Here is a 15,200-nt window from a genome sequence, read left to right as displayed (position 1 = left end):
ACCCAAAAACCCAAAAACCAACAGCCCACCAGCTCCACTGCTGTCCCCACAGATGCTGAAGGTCCCAAAGGGGGCCAGAAACAGGGTCCACCCACAGCTGGGTACTTGATCCCAGCATCACCCAGCCCAAGCCACTGCTTCCTCCCTCCTTGCCTCCCTCCCTCGCTCCAAGGCTGGTTTTCCAGGCAAAACAAGGCTGGGAGTTACTCAGGCAGCATGTGACATGACCACCAGAAGGAGGGCATTGCATTACTGCAGCTAAAACTGGATCCTGCTTTCTATTGTCTATTCTTTTGTAGTGATGGGAAGAAAGAGCTGCTGCTCTGTAATCAGGCCTCTTCTGGCTGCTTCCCTGCTTTTAGGGCCAAGCAGGATAATGCCACGTTGCTTTCATGTGGCAAGAGAAGCTTATAAACATCACTATTACACTGCTGCACCGCTGAAATTAAAGCCTGCTCTGAGCCTCAGTCCCTCCCACAGGCAGCCTGCTCTGCCTCGGACTTCATTTCTTCTCCCAAAGTCTGCAGTCCAGGGAACAGACTGAATCTGGGCCTGAATAAGCACTGGTGAAATTCAGTGTCTCCCAAAATGATGTGCATTACCTATTTCTGAAAAGAGGAGTAATTCCTTCCAGCTTTTGCTAATGTGCTCTCAGCAAACACTCGTTTCTTGTTTTCCCTCACTGCACAGCAGCTCCAGATCACAGTTCATCCCAAAAGTGGATGAAAGTCCTCTTCACTGATGCATCTTTTGATCCAAAGTGATTGAGATTTACCCCCACCCCACACCCCATAAAACTTCAGATTCTGAGCTCACCCATACACATCGAGCCTAAAACCTCCAGAGTGGATTCACTCAGCCAGAAATGATCTCAGCTGTGAAAAATCACAAGGGGCAGTCACTTTCTCAGCAGTCTCAAAATAGGGTTTTTTTTTTTTTTTTTTTTTTGAATCAAAAGAGATGCCATCTCTCTGAATTATCTGCAATAAACATCCTGGTGCTGGAAGAAAGCACACTTCAGCTTTCCTAGCTCCAGGTTCTCGTCTCCACCAGCTCCTTGAGAACCTCCTCCTGCTTTTCCAAGCCTTCTCCTGCACTACATCAAGAGCCTGTCTTTGCAAAGAACGTGCTTTAAAACCCAGGCGACTCTGCAATATTGTCTGCAATAGGACAAGGACTCCTCTCATCACCCATCCTCCCTCAGGTTCAGCTCCTCTTGGATTGCAGAATCTCCTGGGCAGCTGGAGTGTCCCAAACCCAGTGAGGCAAGAGCCAGGTTTATTGCGGCACTGCCCAAGGGACAAACACCAGCCAGACCAAACCCTGGGGACTCCCTGAGCACCTGCAGGAGCAGCTGAAACCACCTCAGTGGAGGATGCTCTTCCCCCCTCCATCCTTCCTCTTGGTGCTCCATTTTTGGAGGGGCCAGGAACTGCTGCTCCCCAAAACCATGAAAGCCAAAGCTGCAGGATAATCCTGGCCCACAAGTCTGTGATAACCCAAACTCCTCCAACCTCTGGGCCCCGTGGTTGCCATCAGTGCCCCTCATCCCACATGCCAGGTGATTTCTTGCAGAGCTGGAAGGAAGCCTCCCCGCCTCTCCCTGCTGACCCAGGCGTGGGATGCTCCTCTGCTGCTTCCCCTTCCATCTCAAACATCATTAGCAAAGGATCATTTCCTTCAGATTAAGGTCACCTGCCAATGAGTGCCTCTTGCCATGCCCCGAGAGTGGCCTTCAGCGCTTCCCTCACCTTGCCTAAGGTTTTTCCAGCCTTTTCCTCAATCCTTCATTAATTTCCAGGTGCCCCATCTCTGCTCATACACCGTGGTCCCCCAAGCAGCAGAGCAAAGCCTGTTTCCCATGGATCTGCTGCTCTAACTCCCTCCCACATGGCATTTGTGTTCCCCAATAGTAGGTGGCAAGTGTTATGCTGTTGATGTTTTGGGGTTGTTTTTTTTTTTTAAGTGGGATATTAATAGATCCCTCTCACTGGCCAACCAGGCTAGATAAAAACTTTATTGCTAATTTCCTAATCAGACAGGCACTTAATTACGAGACATCTTCTTCTGAGTCAGAGGGAGAGGGATGCAGACATGCAAACAGCACAGCAGATAAGGAAAAAAAAAGTCTGGGTTTTTTTTTTAGGAAATGAAGCTAAAAAAAGAAACTTCCCCCCCTTCCCAAACAAACAAGCAACAAAAAATAATCCAGCAAGGCCCAGGATAAATCCATGGGGATTTTTGGCGTTTCAGGCACAGGAGCTCCCCTTGGGGCAGGGGACAAGGTGGTGCAGAGGGGCTGGATCCCACGGGGGTCACGGCAGAGCCTCCCTCCCCCTGTGTCCCACATACAGCACAGTCCCCACGGGCTGTGAGCAGATGGTTTCCAAGCTGACAGGTTGCAAACAGCTCCGTGGAGCCGGCTGTGGAATCAGATATTGTCTCCATGCCTTTAGTCTGGGGAACAAAAGAGATCTCCCAGCTCAAAAAGTTTACTGAGAGACCTCGGTGCTTCTCCTGCTTCTGGGTTTCTTTTTCAAAGCACTTTCACCCAGCTCAGATTGCTCAGGTCTGATGCCTGTACGACTCTACAAGCTGCCTGCACATAACTTTTTCCACTTTGACTTTCCTCTGTGTAGCTGGAAAGAGACCACAAGGACAGCCTTGGTGCAGGGCACATCACCCTTGCTTTTCCAACGAGCTGCAGGCACTCCCTTTCTGGCAGAAATTTCTTCCTTCGACTTCCCATCAAACTTGTACACGCCATGAACTCAGGACAACCCAGACAAGCTTCTTCCCACCATTATTTAGAGGAACCCCAAGGCCTGGAAACAGCCCTGGAGACCCCAGTGCTAAACACACAGGACAGCAGAGTGCCAGGACTAGGACCCAAATCATCTTTTAGGGAGGGTTTATTTTATAAAACCATCCTTGAGCAGACCATGCTGGATCCCCCCCACACCTACAGCGATGCAAAGCCCAGCCAAGCTGCAGGATTCCGGCTGCTTTGGCTTCCCTGCTGGTTTCAGCTCTGCAACTCGACCCTGGGCGGAACATATGGTTTGAATTCTCCCCCCTAAACTTTCCACGGGCTCCTTCCCCCGCCTCCCCGTGGCACACAAACCCCAGCCCTTGTTCTCTGTGAGCAGGGAATGGTGCTGGCAGCCCTTGCCGTCCATCCCTCGCCGAGGGAAGGGGAGAGGCTGCACTAAAACCCCTCGGCCGAGACTGCTAAGTGGGCTTTGCTGCTCCGTGCAGGGGTCATTAACAGCCCGGCTGGAGCGTCCCCTTCCTCCCAGCCAGGCCATAAATACTGAGGAAAACACAGCCAGTGGAGAGGGAAAGGCAGGGGGGAGCAGCACAGCAAGAACTCGCTCGACAAGGGAACATTTTCCTTCTCCAGCCAGCCTGGGACCACTGGGGTCCTGTTGGTTTTCCCAGCTTTTACAGAGATGGGGCAGCTGAGAGGTGTTTTAAAAGATTTTATTTAAGATTTTATTTTACCACACCACTATTACTTCTAACACCACTGTTACTTCTAACACCAATCACCTATATTTTTACCCCACATCATCCCACTACAACACATCTTTCACAATTTTAATTCTCTAAAATATCTGTTTGTCCTGGTTTAGTATTCAGTTTAATATTTTAGCTTAGTATTTAGTATTTAGTTTCATATTTTTACAAAGCCATTTTTAAAACTTATTAAAACTTATTTCTTATTCAATCCCTCGCTCAACAACATCATCTCTATTCCATAACCTTCCTAAGTCAACACACTTTATCTCAATGCTTACATACAAATGTACAAGACTGTGTAAGCTTTCTATCAAATTTTAAAAATTCTTTACAAATCCATTTCTCACAGGGCCCCACATCCAACCTCATCCCTCTGCACGAGCCAGAAACAGCATCCTTTAGGATGCAGGAATGGTGAACAGATCCAGAAATGCTCAGAGGGGTTAAGCAGCAACTTCACCTCCTCTTTTCCCCTTCCTGCATGCAAAAAATCATCTTTTATTTTCCTCTTAGGCAGTTTTCATCTAATTTTCTGCTCCATCCAGCAGGCAGGCTTTCCCCCCTCAAAATGACTGTGGCAGCCTAAGCTGGTCTTTGCTGAGCCAGAAGCCTGATCCAGCAGGAAGCAGCAAGTGGGATTCTTATGGAGCATTACCCTGCCTCTCCAAAAAGCCAGGCATCACCTTCTCCCAGCCCACGGGGCTGGGTGGAGTTAAAAATCCACCCAAAGGGGCCTTGTAGCCCCTTCTTGCTCCCAGTGTCCTCAAAGCACTGCGCTGGAGAGGAGCCCTGGGAGGGCTGTGGGATGGACGGACAGACGGACGGACGGATGGATGGATGGATGGATGCCCCTGGCCAAAACAGCGGCGGCTGTGATGGAAACCAGAAGCCTTGTGGTCTGTGAGCCTGACAGCCTTCCCAAGGCATGCAGAGCATTGCTGGCACGCCTGCATGTCCCAGGCAAAAAAACAACCCCAAATCCTCTGAACTGGTGAATTTCAGCAGCACAGGACCAGCAAGCCCCACAGCTCCTCGGAGCCAAGCACAGCACGGATTCCTCTGAGCAGATATTAAAAACCACACTTGAAAAAGGCAGAAAAGCCATCTATTTTTGACCTGCTCTGTGTTTAGGACCGGTGTTACTCAAGGTTTTAGCTGAACAGACCTGAACCTGTGGCTTTCCCTGCTCCCTATCCCTGAGGATCCCTCCCCGTCTGCTGCGACCCCATCGGCAAAGCCGGCGTGTGGGTTTTTCCATCCCCGGCAGGACCGGCCCCAACACGCCCCGCACTCCCGGGGTTTTGCTATAAACTACAAAGGAACCTGCCCAATTCGCCCCGGTTTGCATAACCAGTTTATCCCAAGCATTTGTTTTAAAAGCTCAGTTCTGGTTAGTCACTGCTCAGCCCAAGCAAAACCCAACCCTCTTCTCAGCTTTTGGATCTTGCTTTTCCAGCTTTGGGCACAGCCAGCATTTTTATCTTGGTTTATAAATTTTAGAAATATGAAATAAGTGCCTTGATGCCTTGTTTTATATATACACACACATACATATCATATGTATTTTATATATATTGGGGTATCCAAAGGATCCACAAGCCAGGATAGGGATTAGCCACGAGGCTCTAAGTCCTTAAATCCAAACCGAGTCATTCACCAGTAGCAAACCATAAAGCAGAGACACACATGAAAAAAAAAAAAAAAAAGAAAAGAGGGAATGAAAAGGGGGAGGAAAAGAGTTTTATAGCCCTTGGCAGCCCACACCCCACTCCATCACACTCAGGATCCCAGTCACCCGAGCAGCTCCCCAGCCAAATCCCCTCTCCTGTAACAAATCCCGTTAGCGCCGACGCCGGAGCACGGAAGGAGGCGCTTGCAAGGCTCTGGCTGCAGAAAAGCAGCCAAAATGATGTGCAGGAGAATCAGACATCCTGCAGGAAAACCTGCTTCCACAACTGAGTCAGCACCTCCTCCTAAAGACAGGGGAGGATGGCAGGAATTGCAGGCCTGGGGGACGTGCTTGGATGGAGCTGGCAGAGGAGCCCCAAGTGCCACCTCCTCTTCCTCTTTCCAGCCCAGAGTGGCCCCAGGAATGACAATGTGCACCCAGCAGTGACACCACGTCACTAAATACCCCAAAACACAGACGGATGGAACTCAGGGGAGAGAGAGCCCAGGGAGCAGGGTAGGGATGCCACAGCCCCAGCCAGGAGCTGGGAGCTCTAGGAACAGCTAAATACCAGCCTAATTCAGATTTCCAGCAATGTTTGACCCACTCTGTGAAGATGCCCCCCAGCCAGGGCCCAGACAGCAGAAGAGATAGGACATTTAAGCTTCTCCAAGATAAGCTGGCAGAGAAAACCCTTCCATGAACCCCTTCGCCAGCTCAGCGACCCAGACCGCTGATTACTTCTAATTGCTGTGTAATTGGACTCTGGGAGCCATGCTTTCATTTTAAGGCTGTCTCTACATTTCACATCTGTCAAAGGGAGAAAGAAAAACCTTCAAAAGTAATATTCCAGTGCAGGAACACCGTAGCACCCTCCAGCAACTGCCAAACCAGCCGTGGCAGCAGGGAGGCAAAGGCTGCACCCCTTGTTTGGGATAAACAGGGGTGGAGGGAGGCGCTGGATCCCACACCTGGGCAGCGGCCACCCCAAAGGCAGCAGCGGCCCCAGGGCAGAGAGCGCGGCCACATTGCAGGATCCTCCCTGAGACCAGCACTAATTACTGCCCTGGCTTGCAGGGCCCGGCAAAGCCCTCAGAGATGCCCCTCCAGGTGAGGGTGGGGACGTAGCTCGGCTCCACGGACGAAACGAAAAGCAGGCAGCAGACCGCAATTTTTTTTCCTCTCTCTTTCTTTTTTTTTTTTTTTTTTTTTTTTTTTTTTGGTTGTTTTAAATAGCAACCACGTTCTGGCTGCTGGAAAACACCCTCCCTTCTGTTCTCCAAGCCAACCCAAACAGATGGAGCCAATAAGGCAGCCGGGTGATGGCGTGGGATGGGGATGGCCCATGGGGGAGAGCAGCCCCTGCTCACAGACCCCAAAAGGGGAAGCCAGACCCTCTGAAGATGGGAGGGAAGCACAGCCCATCAACCCTTCTGTGGAAGAACTTTGCTTCATCCATCTCCACTAAACCCTCCACAGCCCTGGTATGAATCATGGAAGTTTAAAAACACCTTCAGGATCACTGAGTCCAAGCTTTGACCGAACACCACCTTGTCAGCAATAGGATTATTCTCCATCCCGATTGCTCCAGTCCTCCAGCTAGCAGTCAGCAGGAATTACAGTTCCCAGACACCATGGGAGTCCACTGGAGGGTCAGTGAAACCAAGTCTTCACCTCATGCCTTCAGCCACTGCTGTGGATGCCCTCATGTGTGCCCTGAACCTCGCAGCCTGGAGAGCTCTGGGAACACTGCTGCATCCCAGGCGTGTCCCTCCTCCCAGGAATGTGTCCTGAGGAATTCCTGGGCTCTGCAACCTCCTGCCTAAGGAGAACTCCCACGCTGCACAGTGCAACACCGCCCTTCTAATAGCCTCACACCTCTGCAAGGCACCCGGCAGGGAAGCCTGGATTTGGCTGGCAATGTCCCATCCCTCCATGCTGCATCCACCCCAGGAGGGGCAGGTACACCCAGGAGTACATCCAGCCCAAACTGCCCCGTTTTAGTGGCTAAATGGGACCTGTAGAGGCGTTTAAATGCTGTTCATGTGGCAAAGGGGTCACTTCCATGGCAGTGGCAGCTCCTGAGGAGGACAGGAGCCCCATAAAAGGAAAGACTCACAAAGCAACAGCAGGACAAAGTCTGGGTGCACAGAACCTTGCTTTCACCTCCCATCACTGAAGAGCCACCACATCTCTCTCCATACAGCTCCAACAGGGAGGGATGCCTGGTGAGGAGCACCAGGGTGCCTTCCAGGAAGGAGCACTCCCCATCTCCCACCCACATTTTACCTGCACAGCCTTTGGCTCAACACATCAAGGCGTGCTGCACCTCATCCCTAGCACAAGACAAAGCACCCAAAAATGATGTCACATGCAGCAACATCAGCTCCAAGAGCACTTCCCCACCTCCACAGAAGCTTTTTTCCACTCCCCACACCTCTTCCTAGCATTCTGTACCATCCTGTACCTGTAGGGATCCTCAACATCATCCCCACAGAGCCCCCAAGCCCACCCATCTTGGATGTCCTGGGCTCTCCCTGCATTCAAGAGGGAGGCAGATGGATCTAATAGGCATTAAACATCCCAAAATGAGATTTTCCATGCTCTTTCAAAGGGAAACAATCCCCCAGCTCTCGCACTGGGTGCAGGCTTGTGAAGGAGGGGAGCAAAGATTATTCATGGGGTCTTGAAGCAAACCACACTGGCAGGACCCCCCGGAAGCAGCAGAGGTGCCGGGATGTGACTTTTGTGTCTGGCTCTGCCACAACTGGGCTGACAGCCTGTGCTCACAGCCCTGGGGATTCCAGCTGGGACGGGATCACTCGTGGTACAAACCAGCCCTTTTCCTCCTCCTTTGTTATTCCCAAAAGATGTGGGAATAACTTGGGGAGAGAAGCGAGGGCACCTGTGCTGTAGTGTGTGTGTGCACACAGGTATCACACAAAACGCTCCCCAAATCCATAAGGTCTTCTTGCTTTCCTGAAGGGACTTGCTTCCCTGGAGAAAGGGACAGCCCAGACCTTGAATTCCAGGACAGAAGAGCCCTGCTCACTTGTATATTACTACTCTTCAGTAATAATATAAGCAGTGAGTGTCTCAACTCACGCCCTTCACCTCCCAGAGTATAAAAAACAACAACAAACAACACAACACACCAGCACTGCCTTGAACTTACACAGCAAGCAAGGCCAAACAGGAAAAATAGCTCAAAACCATTTGATTTTTAAATGCTGGGGGACTGTGTCAGCCACATCCACCCAGACCAAGCAGTGGGATGCAGCTCCTGATTTATATTTCACTTGGATAAACACAAGTGCCATGGTCACAGGCCAATTTTGGGCCTCCAGTGCCACTGCCATCCCCATGCTCGTACCCCACGTGGCTTCACAGCCATTCCCAAGGCTTGGGACCGGGTGATTCCTCCTCATTGCAGCAAGGAATTAGCTGAAAAGGGGATGTTTTACTAAACAAGTGAGAGTTTGCCATCAATCCCCAGCAGAAAGGGGCTGAAACATAAGAAGAGAGGACACTGAGGCCTCCAAGGATGCTCCAGCCAGGCAGGCAGGGGAAGGAGCCTGGCAAAGCCCATGGGAAGGTGGGAAGCAGAGCTCACACACCAGACAAACACATTTTATTCCTCTCAGGCTGTACGACACCTTGCCTCTGCCGAGCATGGTGGTGACACGGGGCTTGCTTTGCTTTCATCCTTCTTCCCTTTCTCCACAGAGGAAGATTGGGCTGCCAGCAGAAACACAAACTTGTCACCACTGTCCCTTGACCAGGACACCCCCCCAGCCATCAGGAGTTTGGTTTAAAGCTTACAGCTCCAACACCCCCCCAGTTACACCAGTCAGGGAAGAGGCCCAGGTGTTCCTCACCAGCTCAGGTGTTTCACTACACACCTGACCAAGCTACACCCCACCTGTGTGGGTCTGGGGGAGCCCTCTGGAATGGGGATCAGCCTCCCTAAAGGTGGAAGAAGCCAGCCCAGGCAGGAGGGAGCAGAGGAGACCCGGGCTGAGGCAGGGAGGGACTCGCAGGAGATTAAAGGCAGAGTGCAGGACACGCTGGAGCAAGCCCCGTGCTAAATAATTCCTGCTTCCCTTCCCTTTCCTCGTTTTCCAGCGTGGCTTCACCCAGCTTTTCCCAGCCTGGCTGCCGTTTGATCTCTGCCTTTCCCTCAGCAGAGGTGCTGAGCCCAATAAAAATTTAAAAAATTTTTAAAAAAGAAGTTGAGCCCCTTTAAAAAAAAAAAAAAAAGGCAAATAGGAGAGGGATGGAAAAAAAAAATCCCCTAAAAATCCAAGCTCAGCAAACACGTGGTTGCTACCAGCCCAGCCCAGCGGTTTGGGATGGGGAACGGGCTCCGGAGGAGGAGGAGGAGGAGGAGGAGGAGACGGCAGCAGCAGCAGCAGCAGCTCTTCCCCTGGCTGAGGAGCAGGTCTGGGGCTGCCAGCCCAGCGCATTCCTGTGCCGTGAGTCAGGCCTCCGAAAAACCAGGAGGCTTCAAAAATGATTCCTGGTGCAGCAGCCTTGGGGATGCTTTGCTCTGGGCTGCCCCGTCCGAGGGCAGAAATGCTTTATTTATTTACCCCAGCTGGGACCCTGAGGAACAGCATCACCCTCTGTGCAGGGAGAAGAACACAGCAAGCCCACACTCCAGAACTGAGATTTTTACTGAGTAAAAATGCAGCCAGGCCTGCAGGGATGGAGAGGGAGAAGTCATGGAGGGTTCCTGAGGGGGCTCAGCCAGCCAGGCCTCCGGGCTGCCACTGAAACAGGTCCTGGGGAGGGACCTCACCACCATGCTCAGCAGAGGCAGGGTGTCCTACAGCCTGAGAGGAATAAAATGTGTTTGTGTGGTGTGTGAGCTCTGCTTCCCACCTTCCCATGGGCTGTGCCAGGCCTCCTTCCCCTGCCTGCCTGGCTGGAGCATCCTTGGAGGCCTCGGTGTCATCTCTTCTTATATTTCAGCCCCTCTCTGCTGGGGACTGATGGCCAAATTCTTACTTGGTGTGAAACCAGACATCAGAGCAGCTTTCTGGGCTTTTTTTCTGGGATTTCTCTGCCTCTCCCAAGCCAGAGCTGTTCATTCCCAGCCCTAGTGCAGCCCCCGTGCAGGTCACACAGGATTTGCTCCGGCCTAGTGTGAGGGCAGACATCACTTGGAAGCTACTGGTTCACCACAAAGGCTCTGCTTTTTGGATACACAGCTCACACAACATTTCCTTAAGCTCTGGCAGAGCCAGGGAAGGATCACCCAGGCTCCCCTCAGCCCAAGGTGAATTCCCAGCCCCAGTGCAGGTAACACAGGATTTGCTCTGGCCTAGTGTGAGGGGAGACATCACTCAGAAGCTGCTGGTTCGCCACAAAGGCTTTGTTTTTGGGAGATACAGCTCACACAATGCTTCATTAAGCTCTGGCAGAGCCAGGGAAGGATCACCCAGGCTCCCCTCAGCCCAGGGTGAACAGAAGGGAGTCACAGACTGGTTTGGGTTGGAAGGACCTTAAAGTTCATCTCATTTCAGCCCCACTGCCACAGACAGAGACACCTTGCACTGGACAAGGACCCAATCCCACTTGGCCTTGAACACTTCCAGGAGGGATATTTTAAGGAGATTGATGCCTCCTGGAAGTGTTCAGCAGACCCAGATGCCCTGCACAGAGCCCAGCATCCCAAGGGCACAGAGCCCAGCATCCCTGTGTCAGCTCGGTGCCACCGTGCTCTGACTCACAGGCAGGGGTAGCTTGCACAATACAACTGATTACAGCAAATTACAGCTCTGCAGATTATGGAAAACCAAAACTGGAGCCAGTGGGCCTCCAACTGCCACAGAGGAGCTTATGGCAGCCACTGCAGGCTCAGGCATCCCTTGCACCCCTGTTAATCCCTCCTTCCCACAGGTGGGATGGCAGGAATGGGGCAGAGGGAAGGGGCTGATGATTTATCTCCCCCCCCCAGCCCTCCCAGGAAATGTTTTCACTCACATTGGCATCGCTAAAGCTGGGAAGATACAAATGAATAGGAAACAGCAGGAACCTGTGGCTTTATGGGCACCAACATCTGCTGTAATGAACTCCTCAGACTCCACACAGCCCCTCTGTCCTCACCTCACAGCATTCCTGGCGTGGCACTGGCCAGCCAGCCTGGCTTTGCCCAGCTCAGGACTCTTCCAAAACACCACAGGGCTGCCAGGATTATCCCAATGGGAGGGAGAAAGCCATGGGGATGCCACTGCTGGAAATGGAAGGGAAGCAGAGTGCCTTGCAGCATTTGGCTCACTTAACTGACCCAAAATACAGATCTGGTTTTTATATATTTATATATCTATAATTCCTGTTGGACTAGGACAGGGATGGAAAGGCAATCAGCATCTACAGCACCCCAGGGACCCAGGGGACCCTACAGAGATGAAGGACACAGCTGAACCCTCCAAGCTCCTTACAGGGTCAGCTTTTGCTTTCTAAGCAGAGTAAATGCAAGCTGGATTTCCTCCCTGCCCCCTACAACTACCATTTCCAAGTGATTCTGCCCCCTCCAAAGCAGTCTTTTTCCGTTTCTCTCCTTTTTTGTTGCTGTTGTTCCAGTATTTCCCTCTGCTGCTATCACACACAGAGAGCACCGGCTTCTAAAGAAGAGAGAGAGGGCTCCACTACAAAGCAGCTGAAGGAGAAGGAGATAAAAAACCCCAAGCAGATCCTTCCACACACCCCTGTCCTCAAGCCTCCACCTCCACAGGGCAGGATTTGATAGGCAACAGGTCCAGGAGCATTATTTTTTGCCCAGCCATCTGCTCAGGCTGGCAGCAGCAGGCAGGCAGCCTCCTGCCACCCATGTCCCCATGCTGCTGGGGGACAGCAGTGCTGCTATCCCCCCTCCACCCCCTGCCCTGGGTGTTCTCCTGCTGCTGGCAGGGCAGAAGGATGCTCCTCCAGCAGGATGACAGCTGTCCAAAAACACCTTTGTCAGCTGAGTCCCCACCTCCAGGGTCACCCTCTGGATTTCAGCTGCTCTCCCACAGCCTCGGGAAAGACCCTCAAGCAAGCTCCAAATCCTCACCCCAAATTGTTTTCCTACCCACAGGAGCAGGATGAAGCCTGCAGAGCAGCCTGGCAGGCAAAGCCCCAGGATCAGGGACACGCTGGGAGCTGGGTTCTCTCACCCAGCAGCGCTCCTGGGGATGGATGAGCGGACCAGATGCTTTCTGGCTTTCAAACTCCCATCCAAAACCACACTTCTACCCCCACACTGCAAAACCCGGCACAAACAACATGTGCATTCTTTGTTATTGAAAGAGAAAATTGTTTTCTGGGTGAAAACAATTCTGGGTAAAAACAATCCTGCCTCTCCCTAAAAGCCAGGCAGGAATGGGGAAGGGAGTGGATGATCACCAGGGCTGAGCACCCATCTCAGCTCCCTCCTCTGCACCATCACATGCCACCACTACACAACTCTCCTGGAGAAACACTAATTATAGCTCTCCAGCTAAAAACTTTATTATACACACATGTACATATGCCAGATTAGCAGCACGGTGCCTTGAGAGAGCTCCCCAGACTCAAACTGAGCCAGGTGGGTCAGGTTTAACTTGTTTTTTTCCTTCTCCATTCCCTCCCTCCCTCTCTCCCTCCCTCCTGCCCAGTTTTATTTCAACCCCTGCATGAACTTGGCTCGCTCAGAGGACAGAGCCAGGCACGAACACAGTGATATCCCCCCAGTTCCCCTCAGCATCCACGGGAAGCTTGGCTAAACCCTGAGCAACAGCAGCCTGGTTAATCCAGCCCGGCTAATCCAGCCCGGCTAATCCAGGCTTCCCAAAGCCCCGGTGCTGAGCAGAGCCCCCGGGTCCCTCGCTGCCCATCCCCACGGCACCGCTGCCAGCTCTCAAACCTCTCCCTTGCCACCGAGGCAGAGAGTTCCTTCTGGCAGGAGGACGCTGCTGCAGCAAGGTCCGGGCCCCTGGAGAAGTCAATAGTGCCGTTCCTGTTCCCCATTTGCCGAAACACACTGGATCTTTGTGCGGCGGAGGCGGAAAAAATATTAATCTAATTAGACTCCCTCCCTGAAAAATTCCTCGTCACCTTAATTACGCTTCAGAAAAGAAGGCTTGGTTCATTTTCCTAGAAAATCAGCTCGTCAGGAGACGCTTTCAACTCCTTAACAAGAGCGATCTGTGCTTCGCGACGCGTCCTCAAACCCTCGCAGCCGGGAGCTGCGGGCAGCGACAGATCCCGAATTCCCGGCGGGATAACGACCTTGCCCGACACGCTCACGGGCTCTGCCAGCCTCCAGAAAAATCATCAAACTTTACAGGGCTGCCCTTCCGAGCTCTGCACTCGAGCACACCTTTTTACACGCGGAGAGTAAACGCGGGCGGCTGTGCTCTGCCACCGCCGGAGGATGACAAAGGACAAAGTGCCGAGGATGTCCAGGAGTTGTGGAGTGGATGTAGGGGGGGGAAATACGGAGGAAAGGCTGAGTTTGATGGCAGGAGTCCTAACGAGAGAGGGCAGCAGGAGAGACGTGCCTCTGTTTCTCGTCTGTGGCAGGGATTGCTAACGGAAGGGCTGGATTTAAGCGCATCTCAATCACAAGATTGGGCTGCGCACAGGAAACTTTGAACAGCCATAGGGAAAAGACCACTCGGCTGCCCGGCCATCAGTCGCTCAGCTTATAAAAATGCAGATTTAACAATAATAATAATCGGTAAAAAAAAAAAAAAAAATCAAAAAATCCAGGCTGAATAGTTACTTATTTGACCTGCCGGGGAAATCACAGCCGGCGCTACTACAAAACAGGGCTGGGTTTGTTTTGCTTTTGCCAAGAAAAAAAAAAAAAAAAATATATATATATATATACACAGAGACAGAGAGAAATATAAGGAAGCGGCACGGTGAGGCGGGCAGGGAGCGGCGCTGGCAGCTCGCATCGCCCGGAGCATCTTCCCCGGAGCGGGGAGCGCTGCCAGCAGCCCCGTATCCCCCCGGAGCATCCCCCCGGAGCGGGGAGCGCTGCCAGCAGCCCCGTATCCCCCCGGAGCATCCCCCCGGAGCATCGGAGCGGGGAGCGCTGCCAGCCCCGTATCCCCTGGAGCATCCGGGGAGCGCTGCCAGCCCCGTATCCCCCCGGAGCATCCCCCCGGAGCATCGGAGCGGGGAGCGCTGCCAGCCCCGTATCCCCTGGAGCATCCCCCCGGAGCGGGGAGCGCTGCCAGCAGCCCCGTATCGCCCCGGAGCATCGGAGCGGGGAGCGCTGCCAGCCCCGCATCCCCCGCGGAGCATCCCCGAGGAGCAGGGAGCGCTGCCACCCAGCGCATCATCCCCCCCGGACCGGAGCATCCCCCTGCCAGCATCATCCTCCCCTGGAGCATCCCCCCGCCACCTTTACATTAAAGAAATAAAAACACTAACTCGGCGTCCTAAAGCCGGGCACCTCAACCGCAGCGAACTTTTTAGGGGGGATGCCGCCCACCCCAGAGCCCCCCAAAGTTGTGCCCCCCCTTACCTGCGGCGGCCAGCGCCCGGCGGAGCAGCAGCGCGGGGAGGAAGAAGGAGAGGAGGAGGAGGAGGAGGAGGGAGGGCGGCGGCATGACGGCGGCGGCGGCGGGATCGGCGGCGGCACCGGGAGCGGAGCGCTGCCCGCCCGCCTCGCCACACTGCCGGGCTGCCCGGCGCCGGGCGGGGCGGGCCGGGGCGGGCCGGGGCGGGCCCGGGGCGGGCTCTGCCGGCAGCGGAGCCCCGGCTCAGCCGCGCCCCGCCCGGCCCAGCCCGGGATGCGCGGGGCCGGCGCAGGCATCCCGGGGAATGGATGGATTCGTGGGTGGATGGATGGGTGGGAGCCGCCGTGCAGCGGGGCCGGCGGGCACCAGGGGGAGCCGCGATACGCCAGCGGAGCCGGGACCCCCCCGAGCCCCCCGCGGAAATTCTGTAAGGCGTGAGAGCAGCGTCCTGCCGCGCTCCTGGCACAGCGCCGGGAGCGGGCTGCGTTGGAAGGCGCTGCCAGATCATC

The 15,200-nt window shown here is 53.6% G+C and overlaps 1 protein-coding gene across 1 annotated transcript in view; it reads right to left on the bottom strand.

Annotated features, from left to right (window-relative positions):
* UNC5B (unc-5 netrin receptor B) overlaps positions 1 to 14,987 on the bottom strand; it is a 60,374-nt gene extending 45,387 nt beyond the window's left edge. Inside the window, exons 1-2 of the mRNA XM_058810629.1 lie at positions 14,839 to 14,987; positions 14,697 to 14,755 (exon numbers count right to left, since the gene is read on the bottom strand). Of these exons, the coding sequence (XP_058666612.1) occupies positions 14,697 to 14,755; positions 14,839 to 14,987 (208 nt within the window). The remainder of the gene's footprint in view (positions 1 to 14,696; positions 14,756 to 14,838) is intronic.
* Between the last annotated feature and the right edge of the window lie 213 nt (positions 14,988 to 15,200).

This window comes from Ammospiza caudacuta, chromosome 9 (assembly GCF_027887145.1).
Source record: "Ammospiza caudacuta isolate bAmmCau1 chromosome 9, bAmmCau1.pri, whole genome shotgun sequence".
In the NCBI taxonomy this organism is placed as follows: domain Eukaryota; kingdom Metazoa; phylum Chordata; class Aves; order Passeriformes; family Passerellidae; genus Ammospiza; species Ammospiza caudacuta.
This window is presented reverse-complemented; position numbering and strand designations above follow the sequence as displayed.